Raw genomic sequence first — 24,562 nt, forward strand, 5'->3', positions numbered from 1 at the left:
CCTTCTCCTGACCAGTCTGGCCTTACCCGGAATCCTCTGTGCTTGGCTTCTATCTGGGGCAAAGGCATGTTACAGTTTACAGAACGCTGGGGGTGTGCCAGGGGAACCCAACCAGACTTCCCAGCTTACATAACCAGATTCTGGGGACAGAATGAGGCCAGCACAGGCCGATGAGTCAGGCCCGTCCCGGGTTGGCCCCCACAAAGCTGCAATCTGAGACCTATCCCCTTCTGCCCTTTCCACTCCTCTCTGAAATAATCAGCACACCCCCACCCTCAACACACAGTGCCCCAGAACTTAGGACACTAATGCCACCTGTCCCTTCACTCCACAAAAAGCTATAGGGCCGTAGGACCTGTGCCCTCTGGAGGGATTCCATGCACCCACTATACCCTGGCAAAGAGAAAGCTGACAAGTAGGAAACAGGGAACAAAGTCCCAACCCAGGAGGGGGAGAGGCTCCCGTGTGCGGCACTGGAGACAGAGAAAAGGCCAGTGTCCCAGCAGAACGTGGCTCCGAGCTGGCGAGTCATGGACGCCCTTGTCCACCTTCTGCAGCTGCTGGTGCTGCTCCTGACACTGCCCCTGCACCTGCTGGCTCTGCTGGGCTGCTGGCAGCCCCTCTGCAAAATGTGCTTCCCCTACCTGATGGCCGCACTGACGGCCAAGTGCAACCGTAAGATGGAGAGTAAGAAACAGCAGCTCTTCATCCAGATAAAGGGGCTTGCGGGAGCCTCCGGAAAGGTGTCCTTGCTGGAGCTGGGCTGCGGCACGGGGGCCAACTTCCAGTTCTACCCAGCGGGCTGCAGGATCACCTGCCTGGACCCAAACCCCCACTTCGAGAAGTTCCTGACCAAGAGCATGGCGGAGAACAGGCACCTCCAGTATGAACAGTTTGTGGTGGCTTCCGGAGAGGACATGAAAGGACTGGCGGACGGCTGCATGGATGTGGTGGTCAGCACCCTGGTGCTGTGCTCCGTGCAGAGTCCGAGGAGGGTCCTGCAGGAAGTCCACAGAGTGCTGAGGCCGGTGAGCAGCGTGGAAAGGGAATGGGCATGGGGCAGACGACAGCCGCAGGGCCGCTCTGGGGTCGGGACTCTGGTGTGCTGGCACGTTAGACACCCATCCACCGCCACTTGCTGGTCAACAGTGAACATGACCGGGCCTCCAAGGGATAGAGTAGAGTGCTGTGGAAGCCCACAGGAGAGCCACCTAATGCAGCAGCTGCGGGGGGGGCCCGGGGGCAGAGACACCTAACAGAGTGATGTTTACATTGAGATCTGAGGGATTAAGCAGGATGTGGGGAAGTGGGAAAAATAAAAAAGGGCTCTGGATATTAGAGTCCATAGAATCCATATGATTTGGGGCTGAGTAAAGAAAGGATTTGAGGACGGTTTCCAGGTTTCTGGCATGAGTGACTGGTGGAGGGAAAGAGGGTAGAGGGAAGTCTCAATTGCTGACATGAGAGAAACCATTTGGGATTTGTTAGGTCTGAGGTGCCACTGAAACAGGCAGGCAGGAAAGCCATAGAGGCAGTTGGAAGTCAGAGAAAGATGTGGAAGTCACAAGCTGTAAATTCAGAGCACAGGGGTGCATGAGATCACCTAGAGAGGGTTCAGCAAGGAGAGAAGGGCGGAAGGAACCCCAGTATTAGTCATGAGTCAGGTGCAAGTTTTCCCTAGGATGTTGGCCAAAGGATAAGATTGGATGTATGCGTCTGAGTCTCAGAAGACAGCGTCTCAGTCTACAGTGAGGTCTCTGCTCCTCTCTCTCCAGCTCCTCATCCATCTGCCCTCTGCTAGGCTGTCCCTCGGTCATCCTTTAAAGGTGGCTCAGCCGTCACCCCCACTGGGCAGCTCTTCACATGCGCTTTTGAGTGAGAGGGGAGGAGCCAGGGCCTACAGAGAAAGTCAGAAGCAGAATAACGTGCTTCATAGACCTGGGAACCAGCAACCCCCATTTCACCAACAGCGGGGTGGAGATGAGGTGGGAGGAAGGTTGTGGAATGGAGCAAAGAAGTGACGCTAACTTTCTCTTCTCTCCCAGGGAGGAGTGTTTTTTTTCTGGGAGCATGTGGCTGAGCCACGTGGAAGCTGGGCCTTTCTGTGGCAGCAAGTTTTACAGCCTACCTGGAAACACATTGGGGATGGCTGCTGCCTCACCAGAGAGACTTGGAAGGACCTCAAGAGTGCCCAGTTCTCTCAACTCCAAATGGAACACCAGCCCCCTCCCTTCAAGTGGTTGCCTGTTGGGCCCCACATCATGGGAAAGGCTGTGAAATAACCCTTCCCGGAGTCCTGCCTTCAGCCAGAGCAATCCCACCCACCGGCTAACCTGTCTTCTCCTAAGAGGGATCTAGTCAGAGAAGCCATTCCCCCCACCAGCTCCTCTCCTTCCTTCCCCCATCTCTGCCTGGCGTCTAATTTCAATCCTTCCTTCCAAAGTATAAAAGCTCTATTCCTAACCTGACCACAGGGAGGAAAGCAATATCCTGTTATATCCTTGACAAATTCATAGACGGGGTCTCCCAATTTTTGCCCACCCACTGCTAAGGTGGTTCCCTGTCCCTCTCCCTTGTTCCCATAGTAAGGGTCTCCTTCCTCTTTGAGACCACAGCTATGTGCCTCCAGGAACTGGTCACAAAAGTCACGTGCTCCTGCTGGGCCCCCCCCCCGGCCCTCCCTCCCACTGCCACCTTTGTCCTGAGCTGTGGGGGTGCAAAGAAGCAGTCCTCTCCTGGAGACCCTGGAGGCGGGAGAGCAACACTCAGCAAAGAAGCCAGAAGTTTTGTCCTCAAATACTTTTTAATAAATAGACAAAATCCACTAGTTTGATGCAGCAAACTAAGGTCAGAGGAGAGGCGAAACTAGGGAGGGAAGAGCCCCTGAGTCAGCAACACAACCTTCTCCCCAACCCTCTGGACTTAAGGCACTTTCTGGGGGACAGGTCCTTGGGGTCCTGTTAAACAGAATGAATGGGAGAGGGAGGGATCAGGGTCCTTCTCCCACGTTTTCATCAGGACATCACTGTCCTTCTCCTTCTACCCCACAACCCCATTCCTGACTTACCACCCTCATCTCACAGTGTTCTAAGGGGAAGTTCTGTTGGGGGTGGGTGGAGATGCCTATGCCCCTGAGGAAGCAGATTCTATCCCATCCTGATGGGACGCCAACAACCCACTCTACCCTCTTCACCCCAAGGAGCCATATCTGGGGAAAGGGTGGAGGGGACCCGTGGGCCAGGCTGGGACACAGGGTGTTAGGCGGTGCCTGAAACGGGATGCCCATCGGAGCCCGGCTCAGGGTGCCCATCAGCAGCCAGGATGGGGTGCGCATCAGGGCCCTCCCGCCGGGGGCTGCCCCAGTTGTTCCTCAGGATGGTGCCTGTCTTCTCCTCCTTGAACTGCTGCCGGTCTTCCCGTGGGATCTTCACCGCGTGGTATTGGGGCACAGTGGCCTCGGGGTACCGCGCCCGCTTGAAGAATCCCATCTGTAAGGACCCCAGGCCAGATGTGAGGAGCTGAGGCCCCCGGGGCAGATGCCCAGCACAGCCCAGCACCTTGCCTCCACCGCTGCAGCAGGAAGGAGCTGGGGCAGACAGTGTCCCGTGCAGTGCATGGCCCCCACAGGTGCCACAATTCATGCCGGGCCCCAGGTCCTCACTCACGGCCAGAGAAAGACCAGGAAGGGCCAAAGATGCAGGACCAAGGACCTCTGCCTTGGGTACTGGAAGAGGGGGTTGAAGATGGAGCATCAGGACCACTGACCCCATTCAAGCCTTTGAAGAGACCCAACAGCATGCCCCAGAACATAAACAAGATCTGAGACCAAAATATGGCTTTCTAGACCCCTGCCTACTGGGAATGAGCCCTCCCAAGCCCCAGACACTCATCCCATGTACTCAAATGGCATTTCCCCTGGGGCAGGGCCCTCTGGTCCATGAATAGGGTGGCCTCACCCCTCCCTACCTCATGAAGATGCTGGCCCTTCCATACCAAGGTGTAAATATGCCCCTTGCACACTCACACTCGGAGCCACCTGAGGCTCCTACTTGCTCAGACTGCACAGCATGTCCTTGCACATTTGTCTCATGCCCACAGAAAAGCCATGCACAGCACCTTCCTGCACTCCCACATGCTCACACTGCATGAGCCCAGCCACCCCACTGTGCATGCTTCCGGTTGTGGATACTCACCCTTATAATGACCTCCCACCCCCGTTCCTAGAGCTCACACCACCCTCATGCAATCTCACTTCTTCACCCTGGTTCCCTGAATGCTGGGGGCTCTACCACACGCATACATACACACTCACACGCACACACACATGCACACACACACAATTACCCCACAGTCCCCGGGCCCCCAGCTTCCACAGCCGAGGGCTGCACAGCCAGATGGGCCCGGTGATAATTGGTGGGAAAAGATGAGCTCTGGCTGCTCCGATGGAAGAAGCCACACTGGGATGTCAAGGGCGGAGGGGAACAGAAGAGGTGGAGGATGGGAAGACTCAGGAGAGGTGGGGCCCTTATCTACTCTGTCCCCCTTCCAAGAAAGCAGGGAACGGGGATTCTGGAGCCAGTTTCATGAAAGTATGAACCTCCTCTAAGGCTGGCCAGGTTCCCTGCACTTGGAAAGCTCATCCAGGGGCCCAGTCCGCTGATGACTCACATTGGCCAAACAGTACTGGTGCTCTGCAACTGGTCCAGGGAGGACTGGGGGCAGTTCTCCAGAGGGCCCCAAAGACATGCATGGTGCCCCACAGCCCAGATGTGGCATGCAGTTCGGGGTATAACAATGGGTGATGAAAGTGATTCCCGTACTGACATGTGCATGTGTGTGCTTTTGGGTGGGAGCCCTGGCACAAACAGGATTCTGTCTACACTCTGTGTGTATGAAGACGGTTCCATGTAGAGCCTGGTACATGGAGGGTCTGAGTTCAGTCTTGGAGGCAGTCCCTGGAGAAGGTTCTCTGCGCTGTTGTGTCTTCTTTGTCACAGTTTCCTTCCCAGCCTTCCCTGCCATGCTCTGGTTAAATCAGACCCAACTCCCTGGCCTCCATGGCTCTGTCTCCCACTGTCCCACCCACCTCACCTCCCACCTCCAGATCCTATGACCCCACCTTCTGCTAAGCCCCATGCTCTCCAGCTTTCTCACGTCTGAACTCCCACTGCTCTCTCCTGCCTGAGAGCCTTCCGCCTGGTCCTTCCTACAAAGCTCGCCACCCCCACTAGACTATCAACTCCCAGAGGATCAGATCTGCATCTGACTTCTCTCTGAATCATCCAGAGCCCAACAGAGTCCCTGGGACATACAAGTGTTTGGCGCAGGTGGGCCAAAGAAATGAGAGAGCAGGTGGGACACAGAAGCGTAGCATGAAAGGCCTGCAGCCAGCCAAGGGAGCCCAGCATCCCCACCCCCAAGCCTCACCTTCCACATGAGCAGCACCAACAGCGCCAGCACCAGCAGCCCGGCCAGGATGGCCAGGAGGATGACCCACCAGGGGACTCCTTCTGCCACCACGGCCACAGGGTCCAGGTAAACCATCACGGGAATCTGGGGAATGAAGGGTTAAGGGAACAGGGACTGGAGCAGAGGGAAAGAAGAGCTTCCCCACACCAACATGCCCAGGCCCGCAGCTCACCACTGTGGAGGCATCTCTGAGCAGCAAGTTCTTGATAGAAGACTTCACGGTAATGTTGGCTCGGACGATGACTTCCAGGGACTTCACAGCTGAGTACTCCTACGGGAGCAGAGGAGGACCGACTTCTCCTCAATGCTCCAGGGCCCCCCACCCCAGCTCCCAAAACTGTAAGTGGAATCGTGCCCAACATAGAGGGCATTTCTGCCTGTCTTCGGTTAAGAGGGTGCTGCATTCAGACAAGGCGAAGGCAGAAAGAGCAATGAGTCTGGGGAAGAAGATGCCCGCCCCACCTCCACGGTGCTCTTACCTCCAGAAAGGTGCTATTCCAGAGGCGGCCCCAGACATGCAGCACAGCGGCGCGGTCAAAGCTGTAGAGAGGGCAGCTGAACACCACACAGCTGGCAGTGCCCCGGGCACAGTCCTAGGGACCAGGACAGGCAGGGCTCTGAGCCACTTGGTCCCAGCCCACTGAGCCTCCCCAGGGCCCAGCACCCTGCTATAGGTGCTCACATGGACACAGAATCTGCCCAGAGACTTCACGCCGTCCGTCCATGAGCTCCCACACCTTGGACCCCCTACTGCCCTTGTTCCTTACTCTTATCTCTCCCATTCTCCTCACTCAACCTCAAACTCACCTCCTCCAGGAAGTCTTCCCAGACTAACCCCATGGTCCAAAAGAGCAGTCTATCCCAAATCTGGTCTGTCTGGCCTTGGAATACATGGGGAGCAGGGAGGAGGTCTCTTATTTGACAGCAGCAACAGAGTAGCTTCCCCAGTTAATGCTTGTGTTACAGAACAATGGTCCCATTTACTGAGCACCTGCTATCCGCAAGGGACTTAACAAAGCTGTCCTGGAAGGTGCATATTATCATCACCTCCATTTTCCAAATGAGGAAATTATAGTTCAAAGAGGCCAAGTGCAGGGCACCTGACTGGGTCCGTCCACTTCGGGGTCATGAGTTCAAGCCCCATGTTGGCCCAAGAAATCACTTAAGAAAAAAAAAAAAAAAAAGGAGGGGGAGCGCCTGGGTGGCTCAGTGGGTTAAGCCTCTGCCTTCAGCTCAGATCATGATCTCAGGTCCTCGGATCGAGCCCCAAATCCCACATCACATCAGGATCTCTGCTCAGCAGGGAGCCTGCTTCCCCTCCCCCTCTGCCTGCCTCTTTGCCTACTTGTGATCTCTCTCTCTCTCTGTCAAATAAATAAATAATCTTTAAAAAAAAAAAAAAAAAAAAAGAGGAGGGAGGGAAACCTGGCTGGTTCAGTGAGTGGAACATGAGACTCTTGATCTTGGGGTTGTGACTTCGAGCCCCACATTGGGTGTGGAGATTACTTGAAAATAAATTCTTTTTTCTTTTTTCTTTTTTTTTTTTTTAGATTTTTTAAATAATTTATTTGACAGTGCAAGAGAGCACAAGGAGGGGGAGCAGTAAAGGGAGAGGGAGAAGGAGGCTACCTGCTGAGCAGGGAGCCCGATGCGGGGCTCAGTCCCAGGACCCTGGGATCATGACCTGAGCCAAAGGCAGACTCTTAACCAATTGAGCCACCCAGGTGCCCCTTAAAAATAAATTCTTTTTTTTTAAAGATTTTATTTATTTGACAGAGAGAGATAGTAAGCAGGCGGAGAGGCAGAGAGAGGGGAGGAAGCAGGCTCCCTGCTGAGCAGATAACGACCTGAGCTGAAGGTAGATGCTTAACCCAATGAGCCACCCAGGCACCCCAAAAATAAATTCTTTAAAAGAAAAAATAAAAGAGGCCAGGTGACCTGGCTCAGTTTGCACAGCTGGCAAGTTGGTAAGCAGTAGAACAGGTATTCGAATCCAGGTCTGTGCGTTCCTATGGTAAGCCCAAACCCACTGAAGGAGGTGGAGGTTGTCCCAGGAGCTGCTTGGGGACCAGGGACATAAGCCCGTCTCCTTCCAGATCTGACCTACATCCATTTGGCCCAATCCCACCTGATGATCCAGTCTGCCTAAAAATTGTGACAGGGGCGCCTGGGTGGCTCAGTCATTAAGCATCTTCCTTTGGCTCAGGTCATGATCCCAGGGTCTTGGGTTGAGCCCTACCAAGTCAGATTCAGACTCCCTGCCCTGAGGGGAGCCTGCTTCTCCCTCTCCCACTCCCCCTGCTTGTGTTCCCTCTCTCACTGTGTCTCTCTCTGTCAAATAAATAAATAAAATCTTTTCTAAAAATTATGTTATATGCACCACATTTCCTGTACAGGAGAAGGGCTTTGAGAGCATTTGAGATCTTTGAATCATCTTTCATTTTGCCATCTTTGAGCAGTTCAAGAATCCTTGGTCAGTTTGTTGAAAAGTAATTTTAAGTAAAAGAATCCATTTCCAAGTTCTCCTTAGAAAGGGAGGCCTTTCAGGGGGAAATCAGCCACGTGGAGAAGACAGGACAATATCCGTAACAGGGAACCGACCATGACGCAAGTTTACGCGACCCCCATGTGCCTTCGTGTTGCCTCCCACCATGCTCTCCAGGAGCAGGGGAGCTGAGGGCCCCCACGAGAGACAGGGTATGACAGTGGAGCTCCCTTCCAGACAGACGATGCCAGACCTGGCCCAGCTGTTCATATCCCCCCACCAACAGTCTCTTCGGCTCTTTCTATTGCCCCCCCTTCCACACCTGGGTTTCCACCTCCTTGCAACCAGGCCAAATACCCACAATCTGTCTGCTCCACACTAACGGCCAGCGCCATCCTACAAGGGATGAGCACAGAGTGCATGCTCATTGGCTCAACACATCCACTTGAAGAACAAAACTGTGCCAAACAAGGAACTAATTGTGTGGCCAACTGGCTGCTGGCCAAGACCCTCCCTCTGGAGTGAATACTCAGTGGTCACAGGGGAATCCATGCTGCAGCAGCTGCTTCACGGTTGTGATATAAACTGTCTTGTCAACTCGCTCCAGGTGTGTGACCATCACGCCTGTCAATGGGCCAGCCTCCTGGACACCCAGTGCCCTAAGACTCCCTCTCCCCCCGCATCCTCATCACCAACACCTCCGCCTCTCGTTCAGACTGCCCCATGCTTGCCCTGCCCTCACCAGGGTGATGTTTTTCTTCTTCTCAGAGGAGGACACCGGCCACCAGGATGTGCTGGGCTCCGGCGGCTCGGGAGGCTCCTCCTGCTCAGGCTGCTCCAGTTCCCGCCTCCTCCTGTCCCTGCTGTCCACATTCTGGATGCAGGGAGTGTGAGCAGTGAGCGTCACTCTGAACGCAGCAATCCCGAGACAGCATCTCCTCCCCACTGCCTTCCCCCAGGCCTCCCACAGCCCCCACAACATCCTTCCTGAGGTCTAACCCCCCTCCACCCTGCTTCAGTGGTCCTGACCACCCTGCCTAAGCCTCACCAGGTGGAGGATGTTGGGCCTCGGGGAGCAGAGCCCCTTCTGCCCGGGCCCCTGCCCGCCCTCCAGCTCCACCCGCATGGGGTACAGCAGCCACTTCCCGTTGGCTATCTCATGGGGCCACATGATGTTGAGGAAGGCAGAGCCCAGCGTGTTCAGCGACTGGCCTTGGTTGGAGACCTGTGGGCAGAAGGGAGTGTGAAGGGAGGGCACTCTGTTTCTAAGTGGGCCACAGATCTGCAGAGAAAGAGGGGTAAGAGCTGAGGGGACGGCCCCCCCAGAATCAGAATTTCAACAAAGACTTGGGATCCTAGACCCCACCAATCATCATTCTCTCCTACCCCAAAACTAGGAAGGCCTGGAGATGTCCCTGAGAGGGTGGGGAGGCCTCAGCCAAGCAAGAGCAGAGTTCTAAGAAGAGACATCAGTCCTCCTCCCCCTCGGCCCCATCCCTCAGCCAAAGCCTCTGACATTAAAGCTTCCCAGGACCCTCATGGCCTACCCAGACCAGCAACTGAGATGTCCACACAGAGATGACCATGACGAGACCCCAACACCAACACCACAATCAAGGTCCAGGAGCAAGGGGAGGCCTTGAACTCGCTGGACTATCATGCCGCCACATAGTAGGAGAACTACAGCCTTGCAACATGCCTCAGCCTCTCTCTGCACCAAGAAGGAAGGGGCCTGACCAGGGGCCTCACCAGAACACTCACCGTGACCTCATACTTGATCTTGCTGCCTATATCCCGCTCGGACTTCATGGCACTCTCACCCCGCACCACACCAGAGAAGAAGAGCTGCTGGGGAATGGCCACCCTGGTGGGGAAGGGTCAGAACGGGGGCACTGAGGAGGCCTGGGGCATGGCTGTTTGGAGGGCCAGGAGGCAGAGCCCAGGCCAGAGCTTGGGAGTAGTAGTGCCCACCCCTTGGGCCAATGTGCCCCTTTGGACAGAGCTTACCCAGTGATGGACAGCGGCAGCTCAATGAAGACGAGCGCTCGGACAGAGATGGGATGAAGCTCCTGTTCGCTGATCCTGGTAAGTGCGCAGGAGCACACATTGGGCAACGGGGCAAAGGTGCTACCCCGAGGGCTCAGATGAAGACAACAGAGCCCCATCCAGGTGGGCACCAACCCAGCTGCCCTTCCCCTCACCACCACCAGGTGCCCCCAGGCTCACGTGGCCAACAGCAGCTCCACTTCCACTTCTGTGGTCTCGATAGTGATCCCTGAGGTGCTAAGAATCAGGTAAAAGGTGACCTAGGCCAAGAGTGGAGAGTGATTAGAGTCCGAGAAGGCAAGGGGGTGCAGAAGGGCTCAGCACTTAGAGAGGCACTCGGACAGGGATAAGGTTGACACACCAACCTGGGCACCTCTCTTCATGGGGTTCCCCAGCTCACACTCGACATGGGAGGCATTCTCATTGGACAGGCAGAGCGGCTTCTCCTGCAGTGGGGAGAGAGGGAGAGGTCAGTCTGGGTTACCGGAGCCCCCAAGGAACCCCACCACACCCTGCCACAGGCCCTCACCGCAGGGTCCAGGGCTCGGACTCCCGAGTAGTGCAGAGAGTCAGGGAGGGTGACCAGGAGCTGGGCTTCATGAGCATCATCCCCATCAGCCTGGGGCTGGGCTGGATCCGAGGGCAGGTTGGTGACCGTCAGCTCCAGGCCAATGACCGGCTGCCCGCTCAGGGCAAACAGGGCTGTTGTCCCATCTGCATCCCTGGAGGTCAGATCCCACTCATGCTCTAAATCTAAACGCCTTCCCCTGCCTCTCTCTCTCCTGCCTCTTCCCCTCCCACCTCCACTCCCTGGTCTCTCCTCCCACTGGCTCAACCGCAGCGCCCTCCCCACCTGTCCAAGCCTCAGGCCTTCCCACACTTGAGAGAACCAGACAGGGAGCCAGGAGACCACTGTTCCGGTCCAAGTTCTTCTACCTACTCTCCTGGGGCAAGGAACTTAACTTCTCTAGGCCCCTGTTCTCATCCACAGAGGAGCTAATGGTAGGAGTTACCATTATCATTATGCATCCTGGGAAGGTGTATTCCTTGCCAAGAGAGACTCTGTGGCCCCACTGTTGACCCTCATCTTCTGAATTATCAGCCTCCGCCCTCCCTCGGCCTGTCCCTCCTGAGGGGGCTTCCTTCTCTTCCTTGATCTCTTGCCTTCCCACCCCCGCCCCCGCTACCCTTCACTTCCCCTCACATGGGCAGAGGCTGGAATTCCGTGTCACTGACGCGGGCACAGAAGCGGGCATGGACCAGCTGCAGGTTGCTCTGGCAGATCTTGTCTTCGCCACAACCTTGCTTCAAGAAGTGGATCTAGGGAGAGACGTGAGGAGAGGCTCATTCCTAGGGGTGAGGCAGGAGGTGAATGTGTCGCCATGGGACACAGTGGGGTGGCGTATCACAAGATGAAGCCACGGGGCTCTGACTCTCAGACCTGCTGCTTACTAGCCGTGTGACACTGAGCTGATCACTGAACCACCGTGGGCTATGTGGCCCTCAGTGAAGCGAGCAAGGGATGATGCTGAGGTAGAGGCCACGACAAGACCACATCTCCCTAGCCAACACTGCATGCGACTGATTCTGGATTTAATGTGAAGAGAAGTGAAGGGCCTCACTTCCAGACTGATCAGAAGAGCTTCACGCTCCCCCTTCCAACTGACAGGGATGGAGGTGACCTAAGGACCTTGGAGGCCATGTCTGAAGATGGCAGATCCCTGTCAGCCCGGGCCCCTAAATGAATGCATGGAATGGAGGATCAGTGTCCCCTCGAACGAGGAACATGTGATCACTTGAGCTATATACCATGTTGTGGTCTACTTGTCACAGCACCCAGAGATGTGAGGAACTGCTAGGGTAGCATGTGAAAGAGTTCTGGAAGCTATGAATGCTTGTCACTGTGAGGGATGATGATCATTAGTCCTTCCAGCTCCTTCTCCTGAGCTAAACCAGAACCCATGCTCACCTCTGCCCGCTGGGTGCTGGGCTGGTGAGCATTGAGGATGGGGGCCACTGGGGGGAGCCCCTGCCCAGGAGCCTGTCGCCGAAGTCGTGGGGTCTGCAGACTGTAGGACAGCGTCACCACAATGGCCCGAAGCTTGTCTTTGACATTCTCCTGAGAAGAGGAAAGATGGACATGCATACTAGAACAATCATCAGGCGCTGGCCAGACCTAGGACAGATTCTGAAAGCTGTCAAGAGCTGTCAGGAGCTGAGGGAGAGAGGTAGAGACCAGAGTGAGGGGGAGGGAGAGCAACTGGGGTGGAAAAGGGAGGAGACCAGGATCCAGGGCTTTGAGGACCAGGTGTGACAAAGGAAACTGCTGTCTCCATCTCCAGGTAGGACAGAACTTATACTCTCAACACAGAAGGCAGAAGACACAGAAGGCAGCAGGTGAGGAGGAGGTCAGCCCAGAAGGGAAGATTCCCAAAAGTTGAGATCAAAGAATGAAGTGTGAACATGTTAGGGAGGAAGCTAAAAGAAATCAAAGAGAAGAAATCAGGCAATGACAATGACTCACAGAGGCCAAGGGGTCAGGGCCCACCTGTAGCTGGAACATGGTGTCTCCACAGACTCGGTCATGCTGATGCTTCAGCCACACAGTGCCTGAGGCCTGGTGCTTGGGGTCGTCTGGGCCACGGCTCAGGAAGGTCACACGGGGGACCTGGCCCCGGAGCCTCCGGTCTGTGTCCCCATCTAACACATAATCCAGGGCTGTGGCGAGTGGAGAGGAGAGAGGAACCAGTGAGCTGGGGAACTGCTCTCATCTGACCCCATCTCTGAGACTCCCTTCTCTCCACCTCAGAGTGACCCACCCTGAAACCCAACGGGGTGGGAAGTAGCAGTGGGACCTCACTCACCCACAATAGGGCTGTAGCTTCTGGGGCTGGCAATGTAGCTGAAACAGACCCTCAAGTCCACACTGTGGGGGCAAGGGGAACTCCTGAGCCAGACTGACTGACCAGCGCCTCCCTGCTGCCCCAGCCACAGCCCCACACTGGGCAGGGAAAGGGAGAGTAGGGGAAGTGGGCCCTGAAAGCTCCCTGCCTCCCTCGGGCCCCACCTCACCAGACAGAGTGGCCAGCAGCACAGTTAGGCTGCTCGAGGTCGATGGCTCGGGGAGCAATGAAGACCTCGTGGGACACATGAAGGACAGGTCTGGCCCTGGGGAACAGGGAGTTGAGCACAAGGAACATGAGACTCTGAGGCTGGGAAAGAGAGGCGCGGGCCTCAGGGAGGGAGAGGCTGAGGCAGAGGAGACAAGGACCTCACCTAAAGAGCACAGCCATGTCAGCCAGGGAGCCGACCAGTAGGTCTGGGTAATGGTTCCCATCCACATCCAGGCCCCCCGAAAGGGAGTAGCCGAAGCTCTTGACACCCACAGCCTCACCCTCCAGCACCTGTGGGACCAGACCATCAGCTCCCCCACAGCGGCACCCCCAGCTCCACCCCCTGCCCTCTGCTGTTGTGCTCCCCCTAAGTCCCCCCACACCCACTCTCCCCCACACCTCATCCCAACGAACCCCCTCACCTGGGAAGGTTTGACAACAACCCCCAGGCTGCTCCCATGGTAGATAAAGACTTTCCCATCCCCATCAAAGGGAGCCCCCACGGCGATATCTGTGGGTATGGGAAAAAGGTAGTCAGACTTGGGGCAGGGGGTGGGGGCTGGTCATCCAGACCCTAACTTTCCCTCAGTCACTCAGTTCTATATAATATATTTGTTATTTTACTGAGAGGCTACTAAGTCCTGGGCACCTTGCACACATCATTTTTAAGCCTCTTAGCTATTCTCTGCAGACATTACCAGCTCAGAAAGTTCGCTTGACCCAAGTCACACAGCTGGTAAAGCTCAAGATGACGCCAGCCCAGGTTGCTTCTGTCCCGGAGCCCTCAGAAGGCCTCTCCCTGGACCTCTGAGGCCCTTCCCCATCCCGCCTCTACCCCTCCCTCCCCCAAGGCTTTCCAGTTCCCAGTCACACCTGCAAAGCCATCTTGGTTGATGTCCCCCAAGACAGCCAGGCTGATCCCGAACATGGAATCAGGAGAGCCACAGAGCCGGAGAGGGGAGACCCCAGCCCAGTGACCCCCCTGGTTCAGGTACACATACACGGCACCCCCCAGCTCCTCTTGGCGTTCAAAGAAGTAGGGGGCGCCCACTACCAAGTCTGCCCAGCTAGGGAGAGATGGAGAGACAGAGACAGTCAGTGTGGCTCCCTCCCCATCAGAAAGATGCCAGAGGCCCAGCCTCTCCCAGGCTCCACTCCCCTGTGGCCACTCTCACCCATCATTGTTGAGATCAGCCACAGCCAGCGAGTAGCCGAAGCCAGAGGTCAGGCGTTCCCCAGACAGCATAACTTCGGGCACCAGGCGGCTGGCACTGTCTTTGCGCAGAATGATCACAGCACCCTTGTGGTTGGCACGGGGGGCCCCTGCTACAAAGCTCAGCTCCTCTGCACGCATCAGACCCTTCCCCGAGTCAATGGAGAAACCTGAGTGGGGTGACTTAGCAGTGAGCCCTCCCGAAAGACTCAGGAGCCAAGGTGTGTCTGGGCTCCCCTCACTCCACCCCCTCCTCACAGGTCTGGAGCCAAAAGGTACGGGTGCCCTCCAAGTTATCACCAACACAGCTGGACTGCTCTGCCTCCCCCTCCAGGGGCCTGACTGTCCTCCCACATCCAGAAACTGGAGTTTGGCACAAGAAGTGCAGTGAGGTCAGCCTCGGGGACTGGGGAACAAAGAGGAAGGCAAGCTGGCTGGGCAAGAGCAGAGCAGGGCACCACGCTTAAGATCCCCCAGGGAGCTGCTCTCTTCTCTGCACACCCAGGAGGCCCCAGCCCCATCGGATGCACCTTCTTTGCCCCCTCCTCCCACCATGCTCACAGGGAGAGGAATTCTTCACATGGATAAACGGGAGAGAAGGGGGAGTGGGAAAGAACTTGATTCACCCCAACATCTCCCAGGCCTGGTTTCCTCCCCTTTGCAAAGGGTTGCAGATGAGACAATGAAAGAGACTTACCAGCAAGGATAGACCTTTCTCTGGCATGTGCCCACCATCCATCTCTCAGAGAAAGTCCCACTAGAGCTCTACCTTCCTTTTCCAGTACCATCTCAGCCCACCTGGTTCTTTCTCCATGGAGACCCCCGTTCACAGCCCCCTAGGCCATCCCCCCTTGGGGCATCTGCTCAGGCCTGGTCACTGGGCCTAGCGCTTCTTTGAAATTTGGGCCCACTGTGTCTTTCCCTGGGTGTGTGTTGGTGAAGGCAGGACAGGAGAGGAAGGGAGACCAGGCCAAGCCCACAGGGCCCGGGGGGACGTGGTGGGAGCTTACAAACCTAAGTAGCTATTCAGGGCCAAGTCTCCGGCTGGTCCTGGGAGCCGGTCAGCAGGGTCCAAAGTTTTATACACCAGCTGGTCAGGGTCTGAGCTATCAATGTTGGTCACAAAGAGCAACCCTGCGGGGGGCAGGTGGGGGGACACACCAGGGAAGGAGGAAGGGCCACAGAATGGGGAGACAGAGCCAGACATAATGGCAAGAAGAAGCCAGTAGAAGAGGAAGAGGGAGAGAAAGAATATGAGAGAGACAAAGAGACCAGGGAGATGAGAATCAGAGACAGAAAGACAGAGAGAGAAAGGGTGAGAGACAGAGACAGAGACAGAGACAGAAGGATGGGAGCGTGGAGAGGGAGGACAAGAAAGAGGAGCAGAGGGTTAGAGCAGCTCTGGGCCAGGGAGGGGTCCCTACCAAAGTAGCTGTTGGCAGGGACCGGGATGAGGCGGGGGTCCTGCTCCTTCTCACCCCCCGCCTCGTAGGGCCCGTCGTCCAGGTGCGCCAGGTCCGCTGAGCCCTGTGCACAGAGCTCCACCCTGGCAGTGCCTGCAAGGACAGACCTGTTAGTGCCCGGGGCGGGGGAGCGGAGAGCCCCTCTCAGGCCAGACGCTGGTTCCACAGGCACACGGGGAAGCCCCTCCTCTCCTCTGCAGCCCCCTCGCTGCCCCTGGCCCAGCCCAAGCTTCTGGTCCCACAGACTTGCCACCCCACTCACCGAGTGTCAGCTCAGCCAGCAGTGGCGTGCGGAGACGGGAATGGGAGTGGCGCGGTGAGGCTGAGGTGTTGGAGCAAGCAGGCCCAGCCGTGCGTGTGGGGGCTCATGCTGGCTTGGTGGGGAACACTCGGCCATTGGAAGGAGAGGAGACACCCCCGTGTGTGTGTGTGTGTGTGTGTGTGTGTGTGTGCTGGCGTGAGGGGGCTGGCAGACGTGGCGGTGCCCCAGGGCGCCATGGCAGGAAACGTGTGGGCATGCTTGGCCACGTGCTGCCCTCCAATCCTGCCTCTGAGGTCAGAGGACATTTTGGTTCCCTTGTCCCCTCCCTGAGGAGTGACTCACCCTTCCAGTTATAGGTTCCCGGGGCCCCAAAGAGGAGGTAGTGGCTGTCGGGGGAGAAGGCAGCAGCTGTGCCCTGCTGGCAGAACCCAAACTGCTCGTGGCCCTGGGGGCGCCCCTCACAGAACTTCCATTCCCCACCATCCAGCTCATCGCGGATGGCCAGGTCTTGGCTTAGCACAAAGCATCGACCAATCACATCCCGGGTCTCCAGGATCTGGTCCACCCGCTGCCGAGCCTCATATCGGTGCGCGCAGGTCTGTGGGAGGAGGCGACTCAGGGTCATACCCCCTCTACACCCTGCCCCATGTGGGCTGGTGACCAGCCAGAGCCACACAGCCAACATGAGACGTTTGGCAAGCGCATGGACACATACACATCACTTGGGGACCACCCCCCACCCTGCCCAGCATTAGGCAATATACACATACTTATCCCATCTGCATTCACTGCCTTGCGCTGTAGGAAGACACCTTGTTCCACATTCTGCCTGGACCCCCAGGCACCAAGCCAGCACAGGGCACTTGTGCCTCCGTAATCATGCCCTATGGGCCTATCCCCAATATGTCAAGCTGTTCCTGGCTTTGGACCTTTGTCAGTGCCACCACTTTGCCTGCGAAGAACTTCCTCCCCTCTCCACTCTTGAAGCATTGCTTCTTCTTGAAAGGCTGGCTGAACTCTGCCCTCCACCCACCCCTGCTCCTCCCCGCAGGCTTTTCTCACTACTCCTCCTTTGGACTGTCACATACTGGAGACTGTACTGCTCACTTAACATTAACCATATTCTGGGGCGCCTGGGTGGCTCAGTCAGTTAAGCATCTGCCTTCGGCTGGGGTCATGATCCCAGGGTCCTGGGATGGAGCCTGCATCAGAGTCCCTGCTCAGTGGGGAGTCTGCGTCTCCCTCTGCCCCTCCCCCATACATTCTCTCTCTCTATCTCACTCTGTCAAATAAATAAAAATTTAAAAAATCTAAAAAAACATTAACCGTATTCTGCTCCCACAGTGACTCAGATTATTAATTGTATTTGCATGTATTAGTGATGATATAGAGAGAAACAGACACAGAAAAACAGAGAACGAGAGTTTCCAGAACTCTGCAGTTGGCTTTGTGACCCACAGACCAGGCTTTTCCTCCATCTTTGTTTCCTCTCTCAGTAACTAGTACAATGCCTGATGCTTAAAAGGTTCTCAGTAAGAGTTTGACAAATGTATAGATGGATGCTTAGATGGTTTTAACTTTGTAAGGACAGGCACTATGTTATACCTTTGGTCCGGGAATCAGGCCATCATACCACACGCCAGCCTGTGTACTATAAGCACACCTGTGCACACGCACACACCATCATGCACACACCCTCCACCCCTGCATACAGTCACAAAGAGCGGTACTCACCACAATCTTGCCCCCAGGTCCCTGGCTCCGAACACTGACTCCCAACCACTGGTTCTCCTTGCTCTCCTTCTGCACATCAGCTAGAGGCATGACAGCAGGAATGAGGAAAGGGAAGAGGAAGCCAAGTCTTCTCCTGTCCTCCCCGGGCCATGCTCCCTTCCCAGCCCCACGGGGTCCACACCTCCTCGGTCAATGTCCACTCTGTAGCAGTCAGTCTCTTCCAGACTCAGGGGGCAAGCGAAGAGACCTCCAGTGCGATTCGCCTGCTGCCCAGGCAGAGCCAGCGCCTGTGGAGCGCCCACCAATAGCCTGTACAATGGGGCAGGGGTGGGATTAGCAGCCAGAGCGCTGTGCCTCCCCAGTGCAGCCCAGACCTGACCCCTCTGAACCAAGCCAATGTTAAGAACTAAAGAGGAAGGCCGGAAGTTGGTTTCCCTGAGTCCTGTCAAAGGGCAAATTAATACACTTGTAGACGCAATCATCACATTACATATGCACATACTATCTGGATGAGGACCCACATGCACTGTAGATACACACATGCACGCCAAACCAAGTGGCCTGGCCAGCGCAGCTAGTTTGAAAGAACCGCCTGTTCCCAGCACCTGTTCCTGACCAGTCCTTCCCTACCCACTTCCTGGCCCCAACCTCAGGCTCTGCCCTCCTCCCCAAACCCAGTCCAGTTGGAGCCCTCCCAGAAATACCAAGAATGCTGAGAGCAAAAGTAACAGGGGCCCTGACTGGCACCACGAGGTGACCCAGGGACTAGTTTCAGAGGCCAAGCAAAGGGGTCGATATGGGTCTGTCCCCCAACCCTTCATCAGGGACCCATCAGAGTCCCCATCCCCCCTGCAACATTGCCAGCCTGGGATTCTCTCTGTCACTCTAGCTGGCATAAAGGTAGGGGCAAGTTTCTCATCTGTCCCCAATCCTACCCCCATTTTCTCCCCACATCCATGATTTTCCCCTTTCCTCCACCCTCCCTGCCCCCACCCTGTCCCCTCTCCTAACTCCCCCTCAGACACTTTCCCAGCTACAACTTTCTTGGCAGGACAATTTTCCATGATCACAGCCAAGGCTTCTTCCCCAAGGGAGGACTATGCTGGGAATGGAGGCTGCCTGGGTCTCCTGGGGCTGAACCACAGGCCAGGAGTGAAGGAAGGGGGAAGGTGAGGTGACTGGCTGACTACAAGGATCTCTCTTCACAGAAGGACAGACTCAAAAGTGGAAGCAGGCAGACCTGGAGGCCTCTGTTCCATACTCTTTTCCTCCATCTCCCTTTCTGGGGGACAAGGCCTGAAGTTGTGTCCAGCAATACTGCAGACAGGCATCTACGGGGCACTGTGCCAGTTCTGAGGGGGAGGGAAGGGCACAGAGCCACTCTCCCTTCCCACAGCTCTGGTCTCTTAGCAGCTGTCATCCCGCATCACAGCCAGTGTCCAGAGAAAGGAGGGGGCGGGGAGCAGCAAGGAAGAGGGCATGCGTTCAGCATTCATTAACAGCTATGTATTGAGAACCTATCAGCTGCCAGGCCCCGTGTCGGGCACTGGCGAGACCAGGAAGTAATAGTATCCAGCACCTACTATGGGTCAGGCCCTAGGCTAGATGCCAGGGATATGAGGAACTAACGTTGGTCACCCTCCACCCAATGCTCAGACATCAGGCTAGGCAACTTACATGCATTCTCTCACTGAAGCTTCACGACAATCCTATGTGAGGATTCTTCTGTCTTTCGGTTGAGAAAACCCACTGAGATGCATTAAGTAGGAAGCTGGAATTCAAATCCACACCTACCTAATTCCAAAACCCATGAGTTTTCCACCATACCTAATGACGGGCTATCTCCAGAACACTGTGACAGGGCACTCCAGGAAAAGAACAGGAGGAAGGGGAGGGGAGGGTACCCCACAAAGAAAAGGAAACCAGGTGGTATGGCCAACCTTCAGACAAGTCCGGAGTATCCCCACTACCTCCAAACCCAGAGATGGCCATCTCTTGGAGGACTGGGGCTCTCTTATTCACCCAGCGCCTCCGCTGGTCAGCACATAGCTAAGCACCAGGAGAAGCTAGTATCAGCATTCAGGGTTCACATCTCCTGTAGAGGTCTAGAGTAGGGAGGGTACTAGAGGAAAGGGGTCCCTATGGAGGGAAGAAGCTGGTGTGCATATACGGCTAACCTCACTCTCAGTAGAGAACAGACCAGCCGACTCTTCCTGGAACAAGAGTTCCCACACACAGCTTCTCTAGTCTCTCCATTTCTGCCCCAGCCACACACTTTTCTGACCATCCCCAGCCACCCGGGCCTCTGGACAGGACAGGAGCCACAGCTGCAGCCACTGCCTGCAAAAGCACCATGATGTGGGCAGTTGGGGGCAGCAGGATTCCCAGGGGGCCTGGCTAAGTGGAAGCAAAGGAGTAGCCCACTACCACCTCAGCTCCCGATTCTACACACACTCCAGGGCTCTGACCCAAGGCCTGCCCTTCCTGACTCTCAATCTGGGTGGCCCTCTGGGGAGGGTGCTTGGCCTGAAGGCTGACTCAACCAGGGTGATCTAGCCAAGCCTTGGATCCAGGTTTGCAGTAAGGCACTGAAGCTATTCTCTAGCTCAGCAGAGAACCACGGTGCTAACACTTTCACAGCACTCCCTCTGGGCCTTGCACTATTCTAAGGGTTTTGTATATACTAAGAACTCTTAAATCCTATAACTCTACCTGATAGTACTATCATATATACTATCAAAACTCCATTTCACAACTGAAAGATATAAAGGAGGCTGAAGCTACAGAGCAAAGGTTAGACTTCAAGGTCTCATCCAGGGGCAAGACTGAAAGTCATCAAAATGGGTGAAGCCTTTCTTTCAGTCGGTGGATGCTGGTGAAGGCGACTGGCAACTCAAAAGGTAGAGACTCAACGAGCAAGGAACCTGGTCTCTCACATGCCACGAGGCAGCAGAGCACCCCCTTGCAGGAGCAAAAGCAGGGTTAGGCAGTCAGGCTCCTCGGGGAAAGCCCCCAGCTTGGCTCAGACAAGAGAGCCAAGGGGAGACCGAACCAGGGGCCACCCTCAGAGAGGAGGGGGAAATAACAAGAGACCAAGCTATTAAAAATAACCTAGAATTTGCCTAGAAATAGCTCAGAGAGTTCAGCATGTCCTAAAAAGGCCTCCAGTCCTGGAACTCTGGCAGATGGGGGAAGAAGGGAGGGAGGGAGACAGAGATGAGGTAGGAAGCAGATGGAAGGCTGAGGAAGAGATGAAGTCAGTTGCTTTCTATCTCTCCCAAAGTTTGGGGGACCACTAACCATGCTCCCTGATGACAGGGATAATGGAAAAAGGAAGATTAGAGCTACCCCTCCTCCTCAAGCAAGCAAGGGAAGAGAAATGATCTCCTGTCCTCTGCCTCCAAGCCAATAGTATGGGGGAGAAGACAGTCCCAGTGGACAGCATTGATCCCATTAATGGACACTTAGTGTGGCTTAGGCACCAGCCTAGGAGAGAAAAGCCCCCTGGCAGGAGAGGGTGGGAAGCTTTCTTCCCCTTGTCTCTTTCTAAAATCATACATGTAGCAGAGCCAAGAGCACAAGAAACATGACACAGGCCCCACACATTATGTATCCATCTCCCATGAGTCCTGAACTGATTAGAAAATAACTAGAATTGTCCTCTGCCCCTCACTCCTCCCTGCCTTCCCCCACTGCTGAGATTCCTAGACCTGGAGGAGGAAGGGGAACAACCTGGCCAGCATCCCTCCTGGGTCTCTCTCTGGCTGCTGCTGCTGCTGCTGCTGCTGCTGCTGCAACTTAGGGGGGCTCTGTTTCCTGCCACTCTATCATCAAACCATCTAGTACAGGCTGCCGTACCCTCCCCTCCCAAGTCCTCTTCCAACCTTTCTTGAGCCGCAAAATAAAATGGCAGGGCTCTCCTGGCCTCCAGTGTCCTACTGTCTTCTTTCCACCCCATGGCAATGCTCTGACCGGAATTTATTTCTGGAGTCTACCTGCCATCCTCCCATGGTGTCTTCAACCTCTCTGTCCTTTCCCTCTCCTCCTGCCGTAAGTAGACATAAGATGTCCAGTCCCCCTTCCTGAGGGACTCTAGCCCTCTGAAGGAGGGCAGTCACAGACCCTGGGACTGAAGCAAGGATGCAAGCTGGGGGAAACCTGCCAAGACAAGAACCTCACTCTCCAACTCAACCACAAAGCAAGACCCGGGTCTCAGTCCCTGAGGGTAGTCTCTGGACCCCCGAGAGATAAGGCAAGGTTAAAGTATGAGATATCTGTGGATAGCCTGCGTGGTCGTGGGGTTGGAAGACTAAGAGATGGAGTTAGGCGTGGGGGAAATCTGTGGCTCGGCCACGGGGACTCTGGGCGGGTGTGGTGACTTACCAGCTCTGGGGTCGGGGCTGCAATTGCCGGTGCAGAGCCACAGAGAAGCCGAAGAGGCTACCCGGCTCGCCCTCCTTGCGCAGGGCGCCCATCACGTCCAGATTGAAGGCGACAGCCCCCGGAGCGAGCAGTCCGGCCATCAGGGAGCCAAGAAGGTAACAAATCCCGGGGCCGCCCCGAGGATCGCGGCCCGGAGTCCCGGCCATGGGCGAACCCTGGGCGCGCTCCCCACGAACGCAAGAAAACTCGCTCGCGCCGGGAGCCGCAGGTCCCCCACGGCGGGTCTTTGGTCTCGGGTCTCGCAGGTGTTTCAAGGGTCTCGCAATCTTTCTCCTCACCGCCCCTTTCCCTCCGATCCTCCGCCCCGATGCTCCACCTCCCCACTGCCCGGCTGCCCCAGCACCCGCTAGGATGACTGCAGCAGCCGCCTCCTGGGCGACAGCTTGGGCTCCCGCCTCCGCTCCCGGGGACACCGCCCCGGCCCCGCCCTCTTCCCCGCCCCTCGCTCGCGCGGCAGGTGGAGGCTTCGCGGCGTGGTAGTGGGAGGTCCGGGCTGGCAACTCCGGGTGGGAACCCTCCTTGCACGCCAGGATCTCCACCCCGGCTTCGGCCCTGCCCCTGCCTGCGCTCTTCTATCCTCCCACCACCCCACTCCTGCCCAAGCCCTCGAGTGGTGGAGGCGGTGCATGGGAATGGGGAGGGAGAGAGAAGTACAGAAAGAAAGGGATCTAAAAAAAAAAAAAAAGGGGGGGGGGGGTAAGAAATAAGTGCTTGAGGCTAAAGGACAGTCTGGGAAGAGAGATGTACACAGGGAGATGAAAGGGCAGGGTCCTGTGTGGTCCTTTGGTGCTCCCTTCTCTCCGTGGTCACGTAGAGCGCCTAGCATGCTGTTCGAATCAAACCACATCCCGCCCCATCCCAGCCCACCCCTCAGAGCCCGGCAGTGACAAGGGCTATGCTAGCCACATCGTCTGCAGTCAGGATAGAGGCAAGAGGAGAGAGAGAAATTCAGCAGGTCTGGGGAAAAGAGCAAAGGAGGCAGGTAGAAAGAAAACAGAGAAAAGAGATGGAGAAAGAAGAGCAAGAGTTTGATCAATAAAGAATGGTTTGGCGGCTAGGGCGGGTAGGGAGTGGGGGGGGGGGGGGGGTGTGATCCTGACTGCCTATAGAGCAGTCTATAGAGCATGCTACCCTTGCTCTTGGGGATGGTGAGTTCCAGCTCCATCTTGGGCACAGAGCTTACCAAAAAAAAAGGGGGGGGGTTGGAATGAAGGGGAGAAAAGAAAATTACTGAGGGTGATTGATAGAGGAAGAGGAAATTAATTAAGCTGGGGAAAAGGGAGTGGAGGTCAAAGAAGGGCAAGGGCAAGGATGAAAAAGATTGTACCCAAGAGGCAGAGAGATGAAAAGGAGGTCTTTGGCTCTCAGACCTCTTCCCTGAAATGTCGGTTTCCCACCCTTTAACGGGAAAGATTGGAGAAGGCAGCTTCCAGGGGCTGGTCCAGGCAGGATCTGGGTGGGGCTTTGCAAGGATCTCCACAGGGACCAGCAAGCCTGTATCTCTTCCTCTCCCTTCCCCCCAGGCTGGGACAGAAGCAAAGGGAGGGGGGACATTTTCCAACCCTCTGCTATTTATAACTCCAATCCAGAAATGGGGCTAGGAGGAGAGATAGGAAATAATTTGGCACAACTGGAACCTCGCTTGCTCCCACCTCCTCTATTCACTGGCTCCTCTACTCACTGGGTGATGGTCTTGTGTATATCCACCTATCCATCTTTCCCTTCCCTCTCTCACTATCTGGTTTTGTCTCATCCCAAACTCTATTTTTGTCCCTTTCCTTGTCTCTATCACTTTCTCTGAATATTTCTCAATGTCTCTAATGTTGTCTCTATCATATCCTTAGAATTTTCTTTTCTCATCAGGTGCCTGGCTGGCTCAGTTGGTAGAGCACATAACTCTTAATTTCAGGGTCATAAGGTTGAGCCCCATGCTGGGGGGAAAGATTACTTAAATATTAACTATTTCAAAAAATATTTTCTCGGGGCGCCTGGGTGGCTCAGTGGGTTAAGCCTCTGCCTTTGGCTCAGGTCATGATCTTAGGGTCCTGGGATCAAGTCCCGCATTGGTCTCTGTGCTCAGCAAGGAGCCTGCTTCCCCATCTCTCTCTGCCTGCCTCTCTGCCTACTTGTGATCTCTCTCTCTGCCAAATAAATAAATAAAATCTTTAAAAAGAAAAAGTATTTTCTCTTCGCCTCCCTTTATTAAAAGCCCCAATGTCCCCTACCTAATTTCTCTTCCCATGCTCCCTTTGTCTCTCTTACTTCTTTTTCCAAGATTATACTTTTAAGGGGCACCTGGGTGGCTCAGTGGGTTGAGCCTCTGCCTTCGGCTCG

The 24,562-nt window shown here is 55.6% G+C and overlaps 2 protein-coding genes across 6 annotated transcripts; one reads left to right on the forward strand and one right to left on the reverse strand.

Annotated features, from left to right (window-relative positions):
* The first annotated feature begins 433 nt into the window (after nt 1-433).
* On the forward strand, nt 434-2,824 carry METTL7B (methyltransferase like 7B). Its single transcript, XM_004773038.2, has 2 exons — nt 434-1,028; nt 2,046-2,824. The coding sequence occupies exons 1-2, from the start codon at nt 531-533 to the stop codon at nt 2,280-2,282; spliced, it is 735 nt and encodes a 244-aa protein (XP_004773095.1). The 5' UTR covers nt 434-530; the 3' UTR covers nt 2,283-2,824.
* ITGA7 (integrin subunit alpha 7) lies at nt 2,785-22,853 on the reverse strand. 5 transcript variants are annotated; one of them, XM_045071640.1, is made up of 26 exons: nt 22,169-22,853; nt 17,967-18,094; nt 17,786-17,865; nt 16,394-16,649; nt 15,751-15,882; nt 15,341-15,460; nt 14,289-14,496; nt 13,987-14,180; nt 13,536-13,624; nt 13,277-13,404; nt 13,073-13,168; nt 12,865-12,926; nt 12,549-12,718; nt 11,970-12,119; nt 11,205-11,320; nt 10,530-10,722; nt 10,366-10,446; nt 10,181-10,260; nt 9,962-10,036; nt 9,716-9,818; nt 9,003-9,179; nt 8,697-8,828; nt 5,949-6,062; nt 5,642-5,740; nt 5,428-5,553; nt 2,785-3,488 (listed from the first exon to the last, which is right to left on the reverse strand). In XM_045071640.1, exons 1-26 carry the CDS (start codon nt 22,372-22,374, stop codon nt 3,258-3,260), a joined length of 3,546 nt encoding a protein of 1,181 aa, XP_044927575.1. In that variant the 5' UTR covers nt 22,375-22,853; the 3' UTR covers nt 2,785-3,257. The 5 variants fall into 5 exon arrangements, with proteins under 5 accessions (XP_044927575.1, XP_012901669.1, XP_004773092.1 ...); XM_013046215.2 differs by having other exon boundaries at nt 15,805-15,882; nt 22,169-22,852; XM_004773035.3 differs by lacking the exon at nt 15,341-15,460 and having other exon boundaries at nt 22,169-22,851.
* Nucleotides 22,854-24,562: the final 1,709 nt, after the last annotated feature.

The sequence above is a fragment of the Mustela putorius genome, unplaced genomic scaffold, assembly GCF_011764305.1.
Source record: "Mustela putorius furo isolate JIRA1106 unplaced genomic scaffold, ASM1176430v1.1 tig00003988_pilon_pilon_pilon, whole genome shotgun sequence".
NCBI lineage: Eukaryota > Metazoa > Chordata > Mammalia > Carnivora > Mustelidae > Mustela > Mustela putorius.